The following is a 20,274-nucleotide window of genomic DNA, read 5'->3' on the forward strand; positions in this document are numbered from 1 at the left end:
GCTCACTGCAAGCTCCACCTCCCTGGTTCAAGTAATTCTCTGCCTCAGCCCCCCGAGTAGCTGAAATTACAGGCGCCCGCCACCATGCCTGGCTAATTTGTTTTCTTGTTTTTGTTTTTTTTGTATTTTCAGTAGAGACGGAGTTTCACCATCATGGCCAAGTTGGTCTTGAACTCCTGACCTCATGATCCACCTGCCTTGGCCTCCCTAGTGCTGGGATTAAAGGCATGAGACACTGTGCCCAGCTGGGAAAATTTTATATTATGTGCTTTTTACCACAATAAAATGTAAAAAAAAAAAATTAAAAATAGGCCAGGCGCGGTGGCTCACGGCTGTAATCCCAGCACTCTGGGAGGCCAAGGCGGGCGGATCACGAGGTCAGGAGATTGAGACCACCCTGGCTAACATGGTGAAACCCCATGTCTACTAAAAATACAAAAAATTAGCAAGGCATGGTGGCAGGCACCTGTAATCCCAGCTACTCAGGAAGCTGAGGTAGGAGAATGGCATGAACCCAGAAGGCGGAGCTTGCAGTGAGCCGAGATGGCGTCACTGCACTCCAGCCTGGGCAACAGAGCCAGACTCCATCTCAAAAAAATAAAATAAAAATAAAAATAAATAAATAAATGAACAAACGAGTGAATGGTTTATTCCAAAGGAACTTCATGGATTAACTCTTCCCAGGAGCATCTGAATTTTAAAATTCTTAGGAGTAAAAATAATGAAAAAGAAATAATTCCTCCATGTTGACAAAATTTCAGGCAGCTATGGGGAGACCTTTGGGGATCATTGTGAGAATCATGTTGCTGTTTTTAAGCTGCAATTTGGGGAAAAATCAGTTTTTGGAAACCTAATAATTGATTATTATTTATTAGATTTTTAGAAGTGTAAAGTCAGTATGTATGTATGTATGTATGTATTTATTTAAAGAGTCTTTTTCTGTCACCCAGGCCAGAGTGTAATGGCGCAGTCTTGGCTCCCTGCAACCTCCACCTCCCAGGTTCAAGTGATTCTCCGGCCTCAGCCTCTCAAGGAGCTGGGAGTACAGGCAACTGTCACTGTGTCCCGCTAATTTTTGTATTTTTAGTATAGACAGGGTTTTGCCATGTTGGTCAGAGGCTAGTCTTGAACTCCTGACTCAGGTCATCTACCCACCTCTGCCTCCCAAAGTGCTGGGATTACAGGCATGAGCCACTATGCCCGGCTAAGTCAGTATTCTTTTATTTTATTTATTTATTTTTTTTGAGATGGAGTCTCCCTCTGTCGCCCAGGCTGGAGTGCAGTGGTGTGATCTCAGCTTACTGCAACTTCCACTTCCCAGGTTCAAGTGATTCTCCTGCCTCAACCTCCCAAGCAGCTGGGATTACAGGCACGTGCCACCATGCCAGGCTAATTTTTTGTATTTTTAGTAGAGACGGGGTTTTGCCATGTTAGCCAGGATGGTCTCAATCGTCAGTATGTTTTAAAAGAGCTCTGCATTCTTCCAGGACTCTTCGATACATACTTAAAATTTTAGAACGTCAACCAAACCGTTTTCTATGGTAGGGTGGGGTGGAAGGGGTGGCTGGAGGATATAGTCTTAGAAGACAGGCATATTTCCATTTTCAGAATTCAGTGAGGACTGGGCTCCTTGAAGGCCATGGTGGCTGTATTTCTTACTGTTCTTACCCATGCTATTTAAATAACATTGCTGGCTGGGCATGGTGGTTCATGTCTGTAATCCCAGCACTTTGGGAGGCTGAGGCAGGCAGATTGCTGAGCCCAGGAGTTCAAGAGCAGTCTGGGCAACAAAGCAAGACCCCATCTCTACAAAAAACAAAAAATTTGATGGTGTGCACCTGTAGTCCCAGCTACGTGAGGGGCTGAGGCAGCAGGATCACTTGAGCCCAGAAGGTCGAGGCTGCAGTAAGCCATGTTCAAGCCACTGCACTCCAGCCTAGCTGACAGCGTGAGACCTTGTCTCCAAAAAAAGAAAAAAAAAATTGCTATTTTTCCCCATTTTTTACAGTCTCTATCTTAATATTGGGCTGTTTTCTTCTTCTAATGATAAAACAATCCTAATAACAGAAGGAACCATGAATCGAATTCCTTCTCCGGGTTGAGCTCTGGGCCTGGGTTTTTGCAGTTTCTCTGCTCAGTGAGGCCTGCAGACCAGGATCCAAGGTTAATAGAAACATCCAAATGCTTGGAGCCACAGAATCTGGGCTCCACTGCAAACCTCTAGAGTCTGCACCTGCATTTCAACAAGATCCCTTCAAATTTGGAGAAGGCCTGCCTTACATCAGACATCTTACTAATTCCTAAGTAAGTGAGAGAGGCGCAGACACGTTCACTTCCCAGGTAAGCAAATTGAGCCAGTTTCAGTTACGTCATTGTTCTTGTTCAGTAGAGAAGCTCTGTACCTGTCTCTAAGGCGTTACCTTGGGCTGCTACTCATCTTCCAGTGCATTGCATCCCTTTCCGGGGCAAAGCGATCTTCCTAGAGTCCCACTGAGACCAAACCTGCTCACCTGCTTCGTGGTACCTCATAGCCCGTCCAGTGAAGTTCAGAATCCTAGGTCTGGAAGCCAAGTACCTCCTGATCTGCCCCCACCTTCTCCAGCCTTGCCTCCTTCCAGCTGCCAAAGCGTGGGGATCCTCCCAGCCAGGAGGGTAAATCACTGTCCCTCCACGGAACCCTATGCTTCCCTGCACCCCTGCCTTCATTCAAGTTTTCCTTTGGAGGCAGTGGTAACTCCTGAAAGTCTATGTAGGAAGGGCTTGGGGAGAATCATCTGCCTGGGATGGGGATCTGAGGGGTCTTGAAGCTGAGTTGACATAGCCCTTTTGTAGGACAGATCAATTGTCTATCTCAAAGGGTGGGTGAAGGTGGGTCAGCTGATGGAGCTGGGGGATGCTGTCTTATCACTCCCTGGGCAGATCCACTGTGTTAAAACTTGATGGTCCACCAAGCTACAGCCTGGCTACCTCCTTCATGATGCCCGTCCTCACTTCCTGGGCTCAGGCTGGGCCCCCCTTTCACTCCATAATGGGCTATACTCATGGTGCATACAACATCCCACCTCACCCGGCAGTTATTTGCTGGGGTCTGAATTCTCTTTCCAGACTCTACCAATGAGAGGGTAGTATGGTTTGTATATTTGTTCCCTCCTAATCTCATGTTGAAGTTTGATCCCCAGTGTTGGAGGTAGGGCCCTATGAGAGGCGTTTGGGTCACAGGGCCTTGGTGCCCTCCCTGCAGTATTGAGTGAGTTCTTGCTGGATTAGTGCACTTGGGAACTGATTGTTAAAAAGCCCAGCCCCTCCTCCTCACTCCCTTGTCCCTCTCTTGCCATGTGACACACTGGCTCCCTTTCACTTTCTGCCATGAGTAAAAGCTTCTTGAAAGGCCTCACCAGAAGCAGATGCTGGCACAATGCTTCTTGTACAGCCTGCAGAACTATGAGCTGAATAAACCTCTTTTCTTTATAAATTGCCCGGCCTCAGCTATTCCTTTAGAGCGATGCAAAACAGACCAATACAGAGGGAGTGTCTCCTCTGAGGTTCGTCGGAGCAGGAGAGCCACTGCTTGTCCTTGGAGGATGACCATGAAGAGTGTTTGCTTTAAAATACAATGTACTCATAGATAGTTCGATGTCTCATAGGGCCAACAGATCAGGAGATGATTGCTGTTGAAAAGGTGTTTTACTGCACACTGCTCCTAAGAGCAGAGGGCGTGCTGTGACATGGGGCAGCCCATGGAGAAGCCTCACGGTCTTTCAGGAGGTTGGGGAGGAATGGGCAGGAGAGGGCAAGGCTGAAGTTTGGCTAGTTTGATAATTTCAGCAGACTCTGGGGGCATAGGGCTGTCCCAAGTTGTGTGGCAACTGCTCTGGAGTAGGCAGTGGTCTGGCATGTGAGAAAGAGTGGGATATAAGAGGTGGTTGAGGTGTGGGCTCTGGGCTCCAGATTGGTTGGCTAACATTGGAAAAGCATGCTCTGTGTGAAATTGTTTACTGTCTCTAAGAACTAGCTAAGCCTGGTTGGTCGGGGGGACAGTCAGCTCCTCTTGGATCAGCAAGGCCCCAGATGTCGAAGAATCTGAATAGAGAAAGTAAGCTAGGGGAGGGGGCTCACTCCTGTAATCCCAGGTACTCAGGAGGCAAAGGCAGGAGGATTACATGAGGCCAGGAATTAGAGCCTGGGCAACATGCAAGATCCCATCTATTTTAAATAGAAAAAATTATCCCAGTGTGGTGGTGTGCACCTGTAGTCCCAGCTGCATGGGAGGCTGAGGCAGGAGGATCACTCGAGCCCAGAAGGTCGAGGCTGCAGTGAGCTATGATTGCACCGCTGGGTGACAGAGTGAGATTCTGGAATATATATATCTGGGCACGCGGAACCAACATACATTTTCTTCCCAGCCAGACCACTGATGGGACAAGCGGGCTTTTCTATGGCTAACTGATCCCAGATAAGTGCACTGGAAAGAGATGCACCATTTTGTGGGAACCACCCTCTACCTCAAGGCATATATATATATGGAATAGAGAAAATAAGACAAGGTTGATATAGTCCTTGATGTCTAGAGCATCTCTCTTGGCATGTGATGCTCAGGCTGAGCTGAAGGCCCCTTCAATCAACCTGTGTGTGTTCTTGGCATCTGACTTCGCCGACTGTTCCTGGAGCTGGAGCAGTGGCTTCTGGTGAAGGTGTCACACGAAGACTCACACAGGATGGCAACTTCTCACTCACCATCCTGCTGGTGTCCTCCTGGGGAGCTCTGGACTGTAACGTGCTTGGGAGCACCAACAGGCCCAGGGCAGGTGTGTGTGCGGCGGTTGTAAGTGTCCATTCTCAACACGCAGGTCCGTCGTGATCTAGGGTACAGATCTTCCCTGGGTGGTCGGGCCCCAGCGGGGTGAGAGGCCTCTCTGTGAGGGGAGGGTCCCAAGGCTCAGGGACAGCATGAGGGCTGCTAACACATTGGAAAAATATGTATACAGCAAGTCCTTAAATAATGTTTTGTTTAACATCATTTTATTATAACACTGATGAGAAACAAAACTGATTCCTGGTCAGGGCCACTGTCTGTGTGGGTTTTCTCTGGGTGTTCCGGTTCCCTCCCACATCCCAAAGCTGAGCAGGTGAGGTGAGCTGGGGTGTCTGAATTGCCCCAGTGTGTGTGTGTGGGTGGGTGTGGGGGTGTGTGAGCACCCTGCAATGGAAGAGCACCCCATCCAGGCCTGGTTCCTGCCCTGCACACTGAGTTGCTGGGGTGGCCTCTGGCTACCCATGACCCTGAACTAGAATAAGCACGTTAGAATACGAATGAATGAATACAAATTATTGTAAAGTAAAAATTCATAAGGCATACAGTAATCATCCAAATGCATGACAATAAATGATGCGGTATGAGAGGGCCTAGCAAGCCTGCCACATTGGTGACTGTTCTGAACTTCGTGGTGGCAGGAGGTGCTCCTGACAAGGTTCGTTTTGCAAACATTTATTCCTTGATCTAACCCACGAGCAGGACAAACACCATCACTTACTGACTCACTACAAATTGGGCAAATAATTATCTTACTTGTTATTAATCTCTTAAGGGTATGCATAGCTTGCATTTATTTCAATGTTTACTATTAGAACTGTATTGGTCTTTATTTAGAAGTGTGGCAATCTTTTTGTGACCAGAAATACGCTGTGGTAACGTTACTCTTGTTTATATCAATTAACCTTGGGAAAACTGGCTTTGTTATACATCATTTCGCTTAAAGCTGGTTCCCAAAACCTATCGAAGACCTTAGGCGAGGACTCACTGTACCTTTTGGCTTAACTGTTGTTGAAAGGTACTTTCCGAGACCAGGTGCTGTGATAGTCACGATTTCACTGGATTTTCACAGGCGACCCTGAGAGGCAGAAAGGGCTTTTGTTGCCAATTCCATTTCGAGGTGAACCTGCAGCTTGGCAAGGTCTGTGCTTCACCCGGTCCCACCGAGAGCACTTGGGAAGGGAACTGCCATCACCTCCATCTTCACCAGGGTGCTCTCCTCAACACACAGCCTCCACAGAAGGGCAGCGAGGAGAACAACAGCATTGGTTGCAGCGTTCTGTGTTTCAGTGCAAAACACCCTGTGGCTCCAAAAGTACATAATTCTGCAGGGGCTTTGGCAAGGGTAACAGGGGGATGAGGTCAAAGCACCTTTTGCCAAACAGTCTGCGAAGGGCACAGCGGCAAAGATGCTGCAGGCAGCGTGGGGTGTGGGCCAAGGCAAAGAGGGACTGGTAGAATGGCTTGTGCATCTGGAAGGGAAGGCAGGTGGATTAGAAATCTGGGCACGTGAAACCAACGTATGTTTTCTTCCTAGCTAGACCACTGATGGGACAAGCGGGCTTTTCTATGGCTAACTGATCCCTGATAAGCGCACTGGAGAGAGACGCACCACTTTGTGGGGAACCACCCTCTGCCCCAGAGGCTCGTATGCTCTCCCAAAGCACAGTTTCTGCCAAGTGAGAGGGGATTCTGACTGGGGTGACTTCAGATGCTCCAGGTGGTCTCCCCAAATTCCATTTTGCTCTATCCTCTTTGCACAGCAGCCCTGCAGTTCCGGGGTGGCCCTGTTCATCTCCCCCAGTCATGACCAGCTCTTCCTTTTTGCCAGGGAGGGGCTCAGGAGCGAGTGCATGGCATTGGTCTGGTCGTCAGTCATACACACATGACTCAAGTCAGTGAAACAGAAAAAACACACACAACTCTTCTCACTCTCGCTCTCTTTTTTCTTTTTTTTTTTGAGATGGAGTCTAGCTCTGTCGCCCAGGCTGGAGTGCAGTGGCATGATCTCAGCTCACTACACCCTCCGCCTCCTGGGCTCAAGCAATTCTCCTGCCTTAGCCTCCTGAGTAACTGGGATTACAGAGGCGCCTGCCACCATGCCCAGGTAATTTTTGTATTTTTAGTAGACAGGGTTTCATCATGTTGGCCAGGCTGGTCTTGAACTCCTGACCTCAAGTGATCTGCCTGCCTTGGCCTCTGAAAGTGCTAGGATTACAGGCATGAGCCACCGCACCTGGCCCGTTCTCACTCTCTTTTAATGGGCAGTCACCTGTGGACTTTGTTGTGGATAGATGCAATGCCCACTGCTTCCTTGGTCATATCTTGAGCAGCTGGAGCATGAAGCTGATTCACAGGGCCGGAATAGTATGTCCTGACATGGAGCTAGGCCCGTGGATTCAGGCAGCTCCGGCCTTTCTTTGGACACTGGTTAAGAGAACCCTGGCGTTTTTCAGGCCAGCATGGGGCTCTGTGCTCCTTGAGGCCACGACACTGCAACTACTATAACAAGCTCCTGGCTGTGTGATTATGGAGCCTCCAGAAAAAAAAAACCCAGAAATTGTGCAAATACACCCTCATTTCCCATTCTTCCCTTTTCAGATGTATTACACTTAGCTGAATATCAGTGCAAAACTCCCCATGCAAAGAAGCAAAAACAGACAAGAGTTTTGGACTAAAGGCAGGCGGAAAGGCAGCTCTCTTGCCTGGAATACTTCCTCAGGAATCAGTTCCTTCCAGGACTCTGACACACAGAGCTGAGGGTAGGAGTTGAAAAGCACCTCGAGGACCGCGGGGGCCGATGCGCAGGTCTTCAGCACCTGGTGGGAAGAGGTGAAAGGCGCAGCGTAGGCTGACTGGGTTCTGGGTCTCACTGGGGAAGGGGTGAGGGGGCCGTGTGGGGAAGCTCTCCCAAGCTGTGTGACCTCCCTATGCCCAAGTCACACAGGAAACAGCAACAGAGCAGTACCACAGGGCTGCTGCAGGGATCGCCTGAGTTAGTGCACACAAAGACACAAGGCAACGGCTCTGCAAGGGAGCCCTTCTTCCTGTGATGATGGCCGCCCATGCGAAGTCTGGGCCAAGTGCTTAAGCATTCAGGTTCCCGGGGGGCTATGCTGATGGCTCGGTATGCCTTCTTGGCCCCCCAGAGAGCTGCTCAGAGAAAAGGAATGAAGTTCTGTTAGGAGGAAGTGTGGCCCGCGGATGCTCTTCCCAATTTCTTACCTCAATTTTCAAATATGTCAGGAAATTGAGAATTGGGGGAGAGGAATCGTTTTGCTGTTGAATTTCCTTTTGACTTGGCATTTCCATTTTATTTTCACAGTCCCCACTGGCAAAGATTCCTATTTCCTTACTCGCAAATTTATAATTCAAGTCCATTAGCTTCACCATAAAGATAGGAACACTATTTGCTTTTAAAAAATAAACTTTTTTTTTTTGTTATGGAGAAGTTTGAACCTTCATACACAAAAGTAGCACCAACAGTATGATAAACTCCCATGTACCACCCCTTCCATCAACCCATGGTTAATCCTGCCCCATCCACTTCCCGTAAGATTAAAGCAAATTCCATGCATCCTATAATTTTATCTGTATTTCAGTGCATCTTTTATATGACCCTGTGAAGAAACAAAGAGAATATTATAGCACCTGAGAAATTAACAATAGTTTTGTAATATCATGTCATATACAGTGTTTAAATTCACAGATTTCTCTTAAATGCCATTATATTAACAAAATAATTTGTTGGTTTGAATAATCATTCTAGTTAAGGCCAACATAGTGAGACTGGTTGCTGTGATGTATTTTTAGATTTTTGTTTGTTTGTTTCATGTGACTTATTTGTGGTGGGAACTGGGTTATTTGTAGCGTTTCTCACTGTGGGGCTTTTGCTGATTACATTCCTGTGGGGTTTGTGGACATGCTGCTCTTCCTCTGTTTTCTGTAAATTAGTAGTTGGATTTAGAAGCTGGACCAAATTCAGTTGCCAGGCACAGTGGCTCGCGCCTGTAATACCAGCAGTTTGGCAGGCTGAGGCAGGCAGATCACCTGACATCGGGGGTTGAAGACCAGCCTGACCAACATGAAGAAACCCCGTCTCTACTTAAAATACAAACATTAGCTGGACCTGGTGGCATATGCCTGTAATCCCAGCTACGCGGGAGGCTGAGGCAGGAGAATCACTTGAACCCGGGAGGCGGAGGTTGCAGTGAGCCGAGATTGTGCCACTGCACTCCAGCCTGGGCAACAAGAGTGAAACTCAGTCTCAAAAAAAAAAAAAAAAAAAAAAAAAGAAAGCAAAAAGAAGCTGGACCAAATTCAGATTAGATTTTGGAGAGGTGCAGGGCAATTTCATAGCTCTCTCTTTTTGAGGTCTAAGATTTGCCAAGTGTTGTACAATTTGTTCTTTCTACTTCTTGGTTGAGAAACCTGAAGTTATGCAACTTTACTAAGACCAGCTGCCATATATCTGTAACCATGACTTGAACTACTACCGGGGCCTGCCCTGCGTCATGTCTGCTGGGGCTCTATGGACACAGAGTCAAACAGAAGAAAGTACTGAAGTCACTCATACTGGCTGCTCACTTCACAACTTGGCTCCCTTCTCCACAGCTCCAGGCCTAAAACCCCTTTAAAATACAAATATGACAAACTAAAAAAAAAGTATTCATATTCCTTTGGTCAGAGATAACAACTATTAACATTTCGTGTAAGCTAATGTTTTATGTGTTTACACAGAAAATTAATATATATGACAACAATGGGTGAATGCTTTGCATATGATTTTGAAATCTGATTTTTTTCCATGCAGAATAGATTGTGAATCTATTTACAATCAATTATTCTTTTTTTTTTTTGGATGGAGTCTTGCTCTATCACCCAGGCTGGAGTACAGTGGCGTGATCTTGACTTACTGCAACCTCTGCCTCCCAGTTCAAGCTATTCTCCTGCCTCAGCCTCCCAAGTGGCTGGGACTATAAGCAGGTGCCACCACACCTAGCTGATTTTTGAATTTTTATTAGAGACAGGGTTTCACCACGTTGGCCAGGCTGGTCTCGAACTCCTGACCTCGTGATCCGCCCACCTCAGCCTCCCAAAGTGCTGGGATTACAGGCGTGGGCCACTGCGCCCGGCCCAGTATGGACTATTTACTTCTGTTTTGTTTGTTTGACCATTTGTTTTTCTTCCTTTGTGAATTGCTCAGTTATGTCTTTTGCTCATTTTTCTATTGGTGTGTTCATTTCTTCACTGATTTGTAAGTACATTTTATTTATTAGGGTTATTTTCAGGTAGACAATACTTTTGTCTATGATGATTTTTTCCTCCTCAATATTAATATTTCTTATTACACTGGCTAGAGCTTTTCAGTTCAATGCTAAATAACAACATTAATAGCATTCATAATTATCTTATTCCTAACTTTAATAGGATTGTCTCTAATGTTTCACCATAAATATAACCTTGAATATTAGTTTCAAATAGATACTCTGTTCTAAGTTAAGAAAATATCTTTCTATTCCTAGGTTACTACAAAGTTTAAGATGTAATTTCATGTTTTGCCTTTTTCTAACCAAGTTGATAGAAAAAGATTTTCCAGGCAGACGTGGTGGCTCATGCCTGTAATCCCAGCACTTTGAGAGGCTGAGGTAAGTGGATCACCTGAGGTCAGGAGTTCAAGACCAGCCTGACCGACACGATGAAACCCCTTCTCTACTAAAAATACAAAAATTAGCCAGGCATGGGGGTGCACATTTGTAATCCCAGCTACTTGGGAGGCTAAGGCAGGAGAACTGCTTGAACCCTGGAGGTGGAGGTTGCAGTGAGCTGAGATCATGCCACTGCACTCCAGCCTGGGTGACAGAGTGAGACTCTGTCTCAAAAAAAAAAAAAGAAAAAGATTTTCCAATACTGACCCATTTTTGCCTTCATAAAACAGGCCCTATTTGGCTATTCTTCTATATTTAATGCACATATTATATATAAAAAATATAATTATGATATCACTATATATCAGAGAGAGATATGATATATGTGCTATTATATATACTAGATCACGCTAGATCTTCACTATAATATCTATGAATAAGCACCCTTTTCTCATTTGAAATAGTATAGTATATATAATACAGTGCCAGACTCAATTTACTAAGTTTTTAAAATCTCTTTTAATAAATAAATTTGGTTTATAGTTTTATTTTTTGAGCTATTTTTGTCAGGTTTTAACATCATGTTATGTTAACTTAGTAAAACTATCTGAGAAAATTTGTTTTTTTTTTAATACTTGGGAAGAAGTTTTTTTTTTTTTCTTTTTTTTTTTTTGAGACGGAGTCTTGCTCTGTGGCCCAGGCTGGAGTGCAGTGGCGTGATCTCAGCTCACTGCAAGCTCCGCCTCCCAGGTTTACGCCATTCTCCTGCCTTGGCCTCCTGAGTAGCTAGGACTACAGGCGCCTGCCACCTCGCCCAGCTAGTTTTTTTGTATTTTTTAGTAGAGACGGGGTTAGCCAGGATAGTCTCGATCTCCTGACCTTGTGATCCGCCTGTCTCGGCCTCCCAAAGTGCTGGGATTACAGGCTTGAGCCACTGCGCCCGGCCATACTTGGGAAGATTTTAAAAAGCAGACCATTATTGGAATTAGGAAGGCCCAGTAGATCTTGCATTTGACATTGCCTATGCCTGGCATTTAGTTGCAGGTCATAATTTGATATTTTTCATTTCTTTCATGTTTACTGGCACATTTTATTTTGATTTCTTCTTGAGTCCATTTTGTTAATCTATATTTTCCTGGAAAATAATCTTCATTTTAAAGAAATTTAGCATTGCATAGGTACCAGTCAAGGTCCAATAGAAAAGAGATGGAGAGGCCGGGTGCGGTGGCCCACTCCTGTAATTCCAGAACTTTGGGAGGCCGAGGTGGGTGGATCACCTGAGGTCGGGAGTTTGAGACTAGCCTGGCCAACATGGTGAAGCCCCGTCTCTACCAAAAATACAACAAAATTAGCTGGGCATAGTGATGCACATCTGTAGTCCCAGCTACTCGGGAGGCTGAGGCAGGATAATTGCTTGAACCCAGGAGGCAGAGGTTGCAGTGAACTGAGATCATGCCACTGCGCTCCAGCCTGGGCGACAGAGCAAGACTCCGTCTAAAAAAAAAAAAAGAAAAAAAAGAGATGGCGAGTTCGATATGGGATCATTCCAGAAGTGTTTATTGTACCCAGACGTGGGTACAAGGAAACTGACAAGGGTCAGGGTAGTAATGTGGGGTTGGTGGCAGAGGTATTACCATCCTGGGCTGAAGGCCAGTCAAGTGAGCTGTCTTAGCAGAAGCAGCAATCCTTGCTTGGGGATACACAGCTAGCCTGAGGCAAAGAGCCAGCCCAGAGAATGCATGTTCTGCCCTCACTCTCCTTTCCTCCCTCCTGCTGCCAGGACACCCCACTGGCTAAACCCAGCTGGAAGGCAGAGGGCCGAGAGCTGTAGAATGAGGTCCCTACAGATCCATAAAGGTGGAAGGAAGAGATCTTCACTGTATCGATGAATAAGCACCCTTTTCTCATTTGAAATTCACTGTAATTGTGTTTTCAATGTTTTCCTGTTTAGTTTTGCTGGAGGTTTTTCCATTTTGCACCTTTTTTCAAGAAATCAGCAATGGGATTTTGTTGATCAGTTCTCTTTTAAAATATTCTAACCCATTAATTTTTGCCTTCATCATGATTAATTCCTTTCTCCGATCTTCTTAGGTATGTTTTGTTTCTCTTTCATGCTCCTTGGATTGACTGCGCAGTCAATTTCATAACATTTTTTTCCTAGAGTCGTAATAAAAGCAACTTTTAAAATGGTATAAATTTCCCTTTGAACGTTGGTAGGGTCATAGCCAAGAGTTTTGAGGCAGTGTTTCCTTCCTTCCTTCCCTCCCTCCCTCCTGTCCGTCCGTCCGTCCTTCCTTCTTTCCTTCCTTCCTTCCTTCCTTCCTTCCTTCTTTCCTTCCTCCCTCCCTTCCTCCCTCCCTTCCTTTCCCTCCCTCCCTCCCTTCCTTCTTTCCCTCCCTTCCTCCCTCCCTCCCTCCGTCCCTCCCTCCCTCCCTCCCTCCCTCCCTCCCTCCCTCCCTCCCTCCCTCCCTCCCTCCTTCCTTCCTTCCTTCCTTCCTTCCTTCCTTCCTTCCTTCCTTCCTTCCTTCCTTCCTTCCTTCCTTCCTTCCTTCCTTATTTTGAGACAGGGTCTTGCTCTGTCACCTATGCTGCAGTGCAATGGTGTGATCATGGCTCACTACAGCCTTGAGCTCCTGGACTCAAGCAATCCTCCCACCTCAGCCTCCTGAGTAGCTGGGACTACAGGCGCATGCCACTATGCCAGGCTAATTTTTAAAATTTTTGTTGTAGAGACAAGGTCTCACTATGTTGCCCAGGCTGCGCTCAAGTGATCTTTCCACTGTAGCCTCCCAAAGTGCCGGGATTATAGCTGTGAGCCACTACACCCAGCTCATCTTTCTTAATGGTCTGCAATTAAATAACTGTTGAGGCAGTAGTTATTTGGGAGTGTGCTATAACGTTTTCAAATGGTTATGTTATTTTTTTAAATTAACAAGCTTTTTACTATTAGTTTTCTGGTATATTGCAATATGGCTGTAGACAATGTCTGTTTCGGCATTAGCAGAAGTCGCATTTCATTTCTTTCAAAATATGTTTGTCACATTTATGATTTGGAGCTACTGCACTTCATTTTTTTTTCTTGGCTCACTTGGTCTGTGATAGACAGATATGAATTAAAAATCACCTAAATTATTTTTCAGTCAATTTTTCTATTTTAACACAATCTTCTTTGGCACATAAAGTTTATAATGGTTATCTTTTCACCATGGACTGTATCCTTGGTCAATATCAAATGACTATTTTTTCCCCTCTCATTTTGTGTATTTCCCTGGAATTCTATTTGCATATTGATATAAAAATACATTTTTTTGGGGTTTGTTTTTGCCAGAATTATCTATCTCTGCTCATTCTTTTTTTTTTTTTTTTTTTTTTTTTTTTTTGAGATGGAGTCTCATTCTTTTGCTCAGGCTTGTGTGCAGTGGCGCGATCTCAGCTCACTGCAAGCTCCGCCTCCCGGGTTCACGCCATTCTCCTGCCTTAGCCTCCCAAGTAGCCGGGACTGCAGGTGCCCACCACCACACCCGGATAATTTTTTGTATTTTTAGTAGAGACGGGGTTTCACTGTGTTAGCCAGGATGGTCTCGATCTTCTGACCTTGTAATCCACCCGCCTTGGCCTCCCAAAGTGCTGGGATTACAGGCGTGAGCCACCGTGCCCAGCACTCTGCTCATTCTTTAATTTTTTTTTGAAACAGAGTCTCGCTCTTTCACCCTGGCTGGCGTGCAATGGCGAGATCTCGGCTCACGGCAACCTCCGTCTCCTGGGTTCAAGCGATTCTCCCTCCTCAGCCTCCTGAGTAGCTGGGATTACAGGGACCCACCATCATGCCCAGCTAATTTTTGTAGTTTTGTAGAGATGGGGTTTCACCATGTTGGCCAGGCTGGTCTTGAACTCCTGACCTCAGGTGATCCACCCACCTCAGCCTCCCAAAGCGCTGGGATTACAGGCATGAGCCACCACACCTGGCCTCATTTTTAAATTTTAACCTTTGTTTCAGTTTGTTTGAAATGTGTTTGCGAGTCTGTGTTGGTAAGAGGGTAGTTTAAGCGATTTTCATTTATTGTTATAAATCAAGTGTTTGGTCTCACTCCAGTCTCACTTTATTCTTTTTGTTTTTTTCTGCTTCTTGTTTCCTTTGTTTTCTGGTTCTGTTGTACAGGTTTGTATTTTCTTTGGATTCATCTTCCATATTTTGGAAGTATGCACTGTCTTTAAAATGCTATTAGTTACCTTCAAAATAAAAAAATACCAACCTAGGCCTGGTGCAGTGGCTCACACCTGTAATCCCAACACTTTGAGAGGCCAAGGGGGGCAGATCACGAGGTTAAGAGATGGAGACTATCCTGGCCAACATGGTGAAACCCTGTCTCTACTAAAAATACAAAAATTAGCTGGGTGTGGTGGCACGCACCTGTAGTACCAGCTACTCCGGAGGCTGAGGCAGGAGAATCGCTTGAACCTGGGAGGCAGAGGTTGCAGTGAGTTCAGATCATGCCACTGCACTCTAGCCTGGGTGACAGAGTGAGACTCTGTTTAAAAAAAAAAAAAAAATCTCTCTCTCTCTCTCTCTCTATATATATAAACCTATAGTTCTCTAAAAATCTAAATAGTATCTTTTATGTTCTGGATATTCCATCACCCTTTCTCTCACATTTCTCTCTTAACCAGTTCTTCTCCCTTCCTTTCTTAATAATACTGGAGTTTGGGTTCAGTTTGTGATTATTACATGATCATATTTTATATTGCATATCTCCTTCAGTAACCATTTTGGTATTTGCATTTAGTTTTACAACTCGCTTCCCAATTATTTGTCACAATTCTAGCTTGTATGCTCACCACCTGTCCTTTAAGTCATCCCTTCTGTAGGTATTTGCCGAGCTCCTACTAGAAGACAGGGATTGTGTTTTGTCTGCGTGTTATGATGGCCAGCTCCACCTTCACAGAGCTTTATGGTCCCAAACATAACAACAACAATGCAGGTGCTGTGGTCATATAAGGGGGAGTTCAGGGGAAGATTTCTGGATGAAGTGACATCCAAGTTGAGACCTGGCCGTGGAGCAGGAGTTAGCGGGGGGAAAAAAAGGCATGGAGAGTTCTGGGGACGAGAGTGTTCTAGGCAGAGAAAACATATTACGCCAGGTTTGGGAGGTGAGAAGGAGCAAATAATGTTGGCGGGGGAATGAGTCTGACATGGGGAGTGCTCGGCAATGAAACAGGAGAGCAAAGCAGGGAAGACCATGGAGTCCATTATCTGCCTGAGAAGGAGGCTGACACAGGGAGCACTTGCCGGGTATGAGTGGAGGAGTGGCCGGGTCTGATTTTAATTTTAGAGATATCACCAAGGCTGGGTGTGGTGGCTCAGGCCTGTAATCCCAGCACTTTGGGAAGCCAAGGCAGGCAGATTACTTGAGTCCAGGAGTTTGAGACCAGTCTTGGCAACATGGAGAAATCCTATGTCTACAAAAAATATTAAAAATTAGCTGGTCCTGATGGTGTGCACCTGTAGTCCCAGCTACCCAGGAGGCTGAGGTGGGAGGATTGCTTGAGCCTAGAAGGTCGAGGCTGCAGTGAGCTATGATTGCACCGCTGTACTCCAGCCTGGGCAACAGAGTGAGGCCCTGTCTCAAAAACCAAACCAACCCAACCAACCAACCAACCAACCAACCAACCAACCAAGGAAATATCACCAAGGCTGAATCTGGGGAAGAGTTTAGAGGAGACAGAGAGCCCAATGAAGAAGATGTGTCCATCTAGGGGAGAGATGGTGGTGGCCTCACCTCAGGTGGTGGCAGTCAGGAGGGTAGGGGATTTTGAGAGATATTTAAGGGGCAGAGTGGGGAGAATCTGGGGATTGACTTCCCCATTCCTGAGCTCTTCTTTAGTGTTAACTCTTTGTCAGCTGCAGTACGTCCACCTCAATGGGCCATTAGCCCCAGCCATTCCCCCATACTGTCCTTACCAAGGGCACCAATGCTGCTCTTGGCCCAGGCTCTGCCTTGCCAGTGGTCCATACTCTGCCTCACTTTACTTGCTGTGTCAGCCATGCCTGACATGTTGACGATGTCTTCTACCTCAATGCAGCCTTCACTTGGCTTCGAGGAAGGTGTGCTCTCATTCTTTCCACCTCGCTGGTTGCCTCTCTTCAGTTTCCTTAGCTGCTGTCTCATCTCCATCCTTCAGATATTGAACTGTCTCTGCATTCAGGCCTGTTCCTTTTTTCCATTTACTCTCACTTGCTGGTGATCTTGTCTAGTTTCCTGGCTTTAAATACAATACCATCATTTTTCACTGACCCTCAAAGGTATATCTCCAGTTGGCCAAATCTCTCCCTCTCAGATTTGGGCTTGAATACCCAGCTGCTTACATTGTAGCTCCACCTGACTGTATCTCACAGTCAACATACCAAAAACTGAACTCCCTGGTTCACCAGGTCCCAACCTGCTGTGCTACCCATAACCTGCCCCATTCCCAGTTGACAGCAAACTCATTCTTGCAGTCTCTTGGGCTGGAATCAGAGTCATCCATTGCTCCTGTTTCTCCTATACTCCACATCCAATCTGTTAAAAAAATCCTGTTGGCTCTACCTCCAAAATATATCCAGGGTCAGATTGCCTTCCTTGTTCACACCACCATCATCCCTCACGTGAACCACAGCAACACCCTCCTAACTCATCTTTCCATGTGTGTTCTCCTCCTTCTCAAGTATCTGCTTAACATGGTGCTGAGGGGAAGATCTTTACAAAATATTGTTGGATTATGTCACTCCTCTGCTTAAATCCCTCCAATGGCCAAAGTCATTACAATGTCCTGTAGACCCCACACAACCTGTGCCCTCTCCCCTACCCCCCCAATCTCATCTCCTACTCCCATCCCACTAGCTCCTTCCACCTCCGGCCACACTGGTCCCCTGTGGTTCTGTGCGCAGGGCCGGCCCACTCCAGCCTTAGGCTACAGATGGCTGGTCCTCTGCTGGACTGCTCTTCCCCAGATATCCACACAGTGGGTCCCTCACATCTCTCAAGTCTTTGTTCAGCAGTCACTGACCCTAACTGCCCAACTTAAAATTGCAACTGCCTTCCACCCTTTTAATTTCTCTATAGTCCTTATCACCTTTTTGGTCTGCTGATCATGCTCAGTGTTTAATGCCTGTCTTCCCCATTAGAATGTAAGCTCCACATAGCAGGAATACTTCTTTCCCTCATTAGTTCACTCACTTATCCCATGTGCCTAATATGTTGCTGGGACATGACTGGTGCTCAGTAAATACTTGCTGATAAATAATTGAAGTATTTTTCTTCTTTTTCAGAAAATGCATTAGAAAGGCATGTTTTTGAACGCTTGATATCTAAAAGTGCCTTTTGTCATCAAAATGAAACTATCTTCACTGAGTCTAAAATTCTAGTGTCCAAACTTTTCCTTTCAAAATCGGTAGATGATATTTCATTGTCCTATGTCACTATTACAGTAGAAATATCTGACTCCAGCCTGGTTTCTATTCCTTTATGAATAGCCTGTTTTCTGCTTAAATACTTTGCCAGATTCTTCCATGTCTTTTTAAAACATTTTTGTTAGAACATATATAGGTATGTGCCTCCCGTCATTGATTTGCAGAGAGCACCCTTTCGATTGCCAACCAAAAGTTAAGACTTTCAGTGCAGCTAAGTTTTCTTCTATTATATCTTTGGTTATTATTTCTGAACCATTTGTCCTAGGCTCTTCTGCAGTAACATCACTTATGTGTGGGTTGGCTCTCTACTCTATCCTTTATTACCATTATTTTCTCTTTTAGTTTCTTGTTTTTGTTTTGCACTTAAGAAGAGTTTTTAACATTAGTCTTTCATTATAGTGAACATTGAGGTTGACTTTCCAACAATTCAGATGATGAGTTTAATCCAATCATGGTAATCCAATCTCTTTTGCCAGTTATTGGTTCAGAGAAGGGCAGGTTTAAGCCAACTGATGACACTTCCTCAGGGTTTCTAGAAAAAAGGAACAACTGGATATGAACAAGGAAATGGACCCATTGTTGCTGGAAGCCACCTTGTGGCCATGAGGCAGCCATTCTGAGGACAAAGCTGACTCACTGAGGGTGGCACAGCAGAGAGTTGGGAAGCACCAGGTTCTTTGAGGACATCATCCAGACACTGAAACAACCAATTCTGAAGCCTGCTACTTCTGCACTTACTGATATGTGAGATAAAAAGATACACTTCCTTATTTAAACCTGTTTGAATTGGGTTTTCTGCTACTTGTGATTTAAACCACCCGTATCAGAGTCCAATCAGGCAAAGGAAACCAATCCAGGTATTTCAACCAGAAACAACTTTACACATGGAATTGATTATATAGATAATCAAACTGCTGAGATTCCAACAAGGGGAAGGTGAAGTAGCCTAGAGATTAGCAAAATAGAAAGCTGTCATTACTCTTAGAGTTGGTGGGACAGTGGGATGAGGTAGCCTAATCAGAGTCCAGAGAGCAGGGCCATCTGCTGGAACCAAGTTGAGTCAGGGGCTACCCACTGGGGACTGGGGCCGTGAAGGGAGGGGCTTCTGGTGGGTGTTGGTGTCACAGAGAAGATGCAGGTGCTGCTGGCGAAGCTACACAAGACAAAGACAGAAGAGGAGAAATACTTGGCTTCTTTCTTCCTCCACACTCGTTTCCCATGGCGTCTCCCACTGGCTGAGTCCAACTAGAAGCCAGCTGATGGGGGCTCTGAGGGCAGTTTGAGGGGGCTTTCCCTTTCCCCCTGTCCCCCAGGATGCAGAGCGGGACCCAGGAACAGCAGGAAAAAGGGTCTGAGGGCACAAGGGTCAATGGCCCAGCACCCATGGATTTGATTCTTTCTTTATGAATCAACTCTGCCTTTTCCTTCTTTAGTGTGTACTTCAATCTGTGCTGTTAGTTTCTTGGTATACTGTCTCCTCCATCTTCCGTTTCATGTCACTCTATTGAGTTTTCATCTTAACTAGTACTGTTTCGATGGATCCCAGAGGCTATGTCTTCTTGTACTCCATAGAGGATGGCATATACTTTCTGAGATTTTCTTGGATCTCCTTTCTGTTTTCTGGATGCTGTCTATTTTTCTTTGTTTGTCCTCTTTTCCCCCATGAATCCGTTCCTTTTTCTCCTTATTAGTCTTTGATTAAGGAGAGAAGCAGATGCAAATTTTGCCAACATGCAGGGGAAGTCTGTGGTCCTGCTCTGTGCCCACCCGGGAGACTGCGGAGGGACAGCGTGCAGGGAGGGGGACGAGGGCCTGGTCCAGCCCCGTTCCCAGTTGGATGGTTAGCCCGGTGGACTTGAGCTTTGGCCTGGAGGCTTCCTCCTGCTACCCTCTTCCTGCAGTTGGCAGGTTGCTCTGAAACCGGGATTCCTGCGATTTTCACCTCTGCACTTTACTCTGGCTTCACAGGCGTCCCCCACTGCCTGGCTGACCTTTTTTTTTTTTTTTTTTGGTAATGTCTGCCTGACAGCCTGGAAACTGACGGCCGTGCAGCAGAAGGACATTGGGTCTGGGTCTTCCTAGACTCAGACATGAGATTGCCTTATTGTTGCTGTGGATTTCCTCTCTCTCTTTCTCTCCCTTTCTTTCTTCCTTCCTCTAATCTGTGCCTTCAAAGCTATTTTTTAGAGGACAGGAGCTGCTCTTTCTAGACTGGGCATCATACTGACACTGTAAGAGCTATTATCGGTGGTCCCCTCCCCACGCCCAATTATTTTTGTTCTCATCCATTACTGTCACTGAGTCAGGCTTAGCAAGCTTTAGGGAAAGAGAGAGACGGAGCATGAACACACAGACACGGAGAGACCAAG

General features: G+C 45.8%; 1 protein-coding gene and 1 long non-coding RNA gene across 5 annotated transcripts in view; one reads left to right on the plus strand and one right to left on the minus strand.

Moving 5' to 3' along the window:
• LOC102146056 (uncharacterized) overlaps positions 1-20,274 on the plus strand; it is a 185,038-nt gene that overhangs the window by 21,312 nt on the left and 143,452 nt on the right. The window lies entirely within an intron of this gene.
• The window catches only part of ASB18 (ankyrin repeat and SOCS box containing 18), a 73,262-nt gene continuing 57,985 nt past the window's right edge, over positions 4,998-20,274 (minus strand). For 3 of the 4 annotated variants that reach the window (XM_045367970.3, XM_005574714.5, XM_074010561.1), the window contains 2 exons: positions 7,516-7,629; positions 4,998-6,282 (listed from right to left, as the gene is read on the minus strand). In XM_045367970.3, the coding sequence (XP_045223905.1) occupies positions 6,097-6,282; positions 7,516-7,629 (300 nt within the window). In that variant the 3' untranslated portion in view covers positions 4,998-6,096. The remainder of the gene's footprint in view (positions 6,283-7,515; positions 7,630-20,274) is intronic. The other variant, XR_012421605.1, reaches the window with a different exon arrangement.

The sequence above is a fragment of the Macaca fascicularis genome, chromosome 12 (genome assembly GCF_037993035.2).
Source record: "Macaca fascicularis isolate 582-1 chromosome 12, T2T-MFA8v1.1".
NCBI lineage: Eukaryota > Metazoa > Chordata > Mammalia > Primates > Cercopithecidae > Macaca > Macaca fascicularis.